Source organism: Oryzias melastigma, linkage group LG9 (genome assembly GCF_002922805.2).
Source record: "Oryzias melastigma strain HK-1 linkage group LG9, ASM292280v2, whole genome shotgun sequence".
NCBI lineage: Eukaryota > Metazoa > Chordata > Actinopteri > Beloniformes > Adrianichthyidae > Oryzias > Oryzias melastigma.
Window position 1 is genome coordinate 23,917,212 of NC_050520.1, and position 4,261 is coordinate 23,921,472.

The 4,261-nt window shown below is 46.3% G+C and overlaps 1 protein-coding gene across 1 annotated transcript in view; it reads left to right on the plus strand.

Annotated features, from left to right (window-relative positions):
- Positions 1 to 3,956, plus strand: part of LOC118599128 (NLR family CARD domain-containing protein 3-like) — a 21,242-nt gene extending 17,286 nt beyond the window's left edge. The window contains exons 4-6 of the mRNA XM_036213471.1: positions 3,052 to 3,286; positions 3,473 to 3,676; positions 3,907 to 3,956. Of these exons, the coding sequence (XP_036069364.1) occupies positions 3,052 to 3,286; positions 3,473 to 3,676; positions 3,907 to 3,956 (489 nt within the window). The remainder of the gene's footprint in view (positions 1 to 3,051; positions 3,287 to 3,472; positions 3,677 to 3,906) is intronic.
- Positions 3,957 to 4,261: the final 305 nt, after the last annotated feature.

The window sequence follows — 4,261 nt, forward strand, 5'->3', positions numbered from 1 at the left end:
CCCACAAGGAGGGAGGAGCCAAGAAGGAGCCAGTCCCAGGGACAAATCCAAGTCCCCGCCCCCAAGAGCCTCCGGTGTGGGTGTACTGGTCAGGCACCAACAGGACCTAGGCAGCCAGACCGGCCCTCACCGATTTCTCAGTGGAGAACCCAACAAGCCAGACCCCCCAGGTCCCGTATCTAATGGGACCCCCGCTCCCACAGACACCCCCCCACCAGACGGGGCCAGACCGCCCCTGAATGGGTTAAATATGCAGTAGGCACTATGGTTTCTCTCACAGTCCAAAGATGCAGCAGCGCCTTCAGAAATGTTTCATGGGGGTGGCTGGTGGGTGGGGGGCACTTTAAATCTTGGGGTGGCAGACCAAAACCATGAATTATATTTTCAAGTCTTTCTACTAAACCTAATGAAACAGCCTGTAAAAAACTACAGAGAACCGTAGTTGTCCGCTACATTGATGTATTGTGTCTATATTTCATGTATCTGATGATGATTACAGAGAGAACAGGTGGAGGTGGAGTTAGATAGGTGGAGGTTTGCCCTGGAAAGGAGAGGAATGAAGGTTAGCCGCAGTAAGACAGAGTACATGTGTGTTAATGAGAGGAACCAGAGTGGAAGAGTGAGGTTACAGGGAGAAGAGATAAAGAAGGGGAAGGAGTTCAAGTATTTAGGGTCAACAGTACAGAGTAATGGAGAGTGTGGAAAAGAAGTGAAGAGGAGAGTGCAAGCAGGTTGGAATGGGTGGAGAAAAGTGTCAGGTGTGATGTGTGACAGAAGAGTTTCAGCACAAATGAAAGGAAAGGTGTACAAGACTGTGGTGAGACCAGCCATGTTGTTTGGACTAGAAACAGTGGGACTGAAAAAAAAAAAGAAAGAATAACAGCATTAGCAGATCAATCCACAACCTTGTGGAATGAAAATGTCCTCCATAATATCTCTCTTTATTCATTTCAAAAGTATTCAACCATGCTGTTTCACTAGCGGCTCCATCTGTCTTCCTCTCATATTCAGCTCAGCGCAAACCGCTACCCCCCCCGGGAGAAGCTCTCCTGACTGGATTACAGTTAAAAAAAAGCCACCGAGTTATCGTTAATAACGTGTTTGGATTAACGGAGAAAATAAACTGTTTTAAAGTGGCGCTGTATCCTCTTAGCTTAGGGAGTAAACTGCCGTCATGTAAAACAGCAGAAGAAGAAAACATTTGTAGTCCGTTTGTAGTCACTGCAAGATCGTAAGGTCCTGATCCTTAACCTGTCTTTTTCCTTTGGTTTTTTTCAACAATAAGTGAATGTTTTCACGATGATAAACAAGCTATATTAAAATCCTAAGAGGTTATTATTTTTGTTACCGTCCGAAGACCGTAAAATGCTTTAGCAGACGGGACGTGTGGTTCGCGCATGCGGGAGAGCGGTGCAACCGATTTTCTTCCGCATACAGAATTTGCAGCGACAAGCACGGCAGCAGAAATACATCTGGCTGCAGTACGCAGACTGGGGCGTGCCCCAACGTTACGTTTGTTTCTCTTCCAGCAAGTCTGCAAATCATGACGCACACACACGCGAGCTCGCGCTCACACTCACAGCGAGTCAGAAGTGTCTTTGATCAGGGGGGCGGGAGTTCTTCATATTCGCGGAACTCCCCGGTCTCTAACCTCCGCACATGTTCGGCTCGTTTCTGGGAGCATGATCTTTTATTATTATCATGTTATCTGTCTTTAGCCATCTCTCTTTTTTTTCTTCAAGCCGTGTCTGAATGATCATTATGTATTTGCGCTGTGCGTGCCCGGGGGGGGTAGCGGTTTGCGCTGAGCTGAATATGAGAGGAAGACAGATGGAGCCGCTAGTGAAACAGCATGGTTGAATACTTTTGAAATGAATAAAGAGAGATATTATGGAGGACATTTTCATTCCACAAGGTTGTGGATTGATCTGCTAATGCTGTTATTCTTTCTTTTTTTTTTTCAGTCCCACTGTTTCTAGTCCAAACAACATGGCTGGTCTCACCACAGTCTTGTACACCTTTCCTTTCATTTGTGCTGAAACTCTTCTGTCACACATCACACCTGACACTTTTCTCCACCCATTCCAACCTGCTTGCACTCTCCTCTTCACTTCTTTTCCACACTCTCCATTACTCTGTACTGTTGACCCTAAATACTTAAACTCCTCCCCCTTCTTTATCTCTTCTCCCTGTAACCTCACTCTTCCACTCTGGTTCCTCTCATTCACACACATGTACTCTGTCTTACTGCGGCTAACCTTCATTCCTCTCCTTTCCAGGGCAAACCTCCACCTCTCTAACTCCACCTCCACCTGTTCCCTGCTCTCACTACAAATCACAATATCATCTGCAAACATCATAGTCCATGGTGATTCCTGTCTAACCTCATCCGTCAGTCTGTCCATCACCATTGCAAACAGGAAGGGGCTCAGAGCTGATCCCTGATGTAATCCCACCTCCACCTTGAACTCCTCTGTCACCCCTACAGCACACCTCACCACTGTCTTACAGCCCTCATACATGTCCTGCACTGCTCGGACATACTTCTCTGTCACTCCAGACTTCCTCATACAATACCATAGTTCAGGCAGGTCAAACATACGGCCCGCGGGCCGGACCCGGCCCATTGGATGATTTAATCCGGCCCGTCATAAATTTCTGAGTATGTCAAAAAAAGAAGCGAGTCACTAGCTCATTTGTATTAAAAGTTATGATTTTTTAAAATAAATACAAACCAAATGCTCCGTCTGGCCGCTAGAGGGCAGTAATTGTGTTAAAGAGCTCACGTCCAGCATGCGGCACTGACACGAGGTAGTACCAGGAAATAAACATTCTCATCGTGATGTGTCCAACTAGAAATAAACCGGCAAGCTTGCTTCACCATTCACCACTACTACTAAACAAGTTATCGGTCAACACACCCTTCCCAAAATGGCACTGTCAAAAAAAAGGAAAGTGGACACGGAGTGCAGGGTTTTCCAGGAAAAATGGACTGAGAACTATTTATTCACAGAGGTGAATGCAAAACCAGTGTGCTTGGTTTATAATCAGCAAGTTGCAGTGTTCAAAGAGTTTAATATTCGGCGCCACTACGAGACTCATCATAAAGACAAGTATGACCACTTGAAAGGACAAATAAGAAAAGACGAGATAAACAAATTGGTCGCTGGTCTGAAGAAACAGCAGTCTGCTTTTACGCGCAGCCGCGATATCGCTGATGGGGCTGTAAGAGCCAGCTATATTATTGCCAACGAGCTGGTCCAGGCATCCAAGCCATTTGCAGATGGTGAGTTTGTAAAAACATGCATGCTGAAGGCTGCAGAAGTCGTGTGCCCTGAAAAGAGACCTGCTTTTGCCAATATTAGTCTAACGAGGAACACTGTCGCAGATCGGGTGACAGAACTCTCAAGTGACTTGAGCAGCCAATTGAAAGAGAAAATCAAAACATTTATTGCATTTTCAATTGCAATAGATGAGAGCACCGATGTCACAGATATTGCTCAACTGGCCATATTCATTAGAGGTGTTGATGAAACTTTGGCCATCACCGAGGAGCTGCTTGAATTGGTGCCCATGAATGACACCACAACAGCAGATGACATTTTCAAGTCTCTTGTTGGAGCGCTGGACAAGGTGGAGGCAGACTGGTCCCGTGCTGTGAGCCTGGCGACCGACGGTGCGTCATCAATGGTGGGGAGAAAGGCAGGCGTTGCCACAAAATTCCGTGACAAAGTACAGACCGCAAATGGAGGACAGGAGTTTTGGGCATTTCACTGTATTTTGCACCAGGAGGCGTTATGTTGCAAAACATTGCAAATGGACCATGTTATGAGCGTGGTTGTGAAAAACTGTCAATTTAATCAGAGCTCGTGGTCTAAATCACCGCCAGTTTGACTCATTTCTCAGTGATCATGACATTCATGCTGGCCTACCCCACACTGACGTGCGCTGGTTAAGCAGAGGTGCAGTACTCAAGCGCTTCTTTGAGCTACGAGGCGAAATTGGACAGTTCATGGAGAAGAAGGGACGCCCAGTAAAGGAACTTAAATGCAAGAAATGGGTGCAAGATCTTGCCTTCATGGTTGATATTATGCAACACCTGAATACACTTAACACTACATTGCAGGGCTGTAACAGAGTTGTCACTCAATATTACGACAGCATAAGTGCGTTCAAGATGAAACTGTCACTGTGGGAGACGCAGCTATCCAGCGGTGACACCACGCACTTCTCATGTCTCACAGCTGTGCGTCCGAAGGCA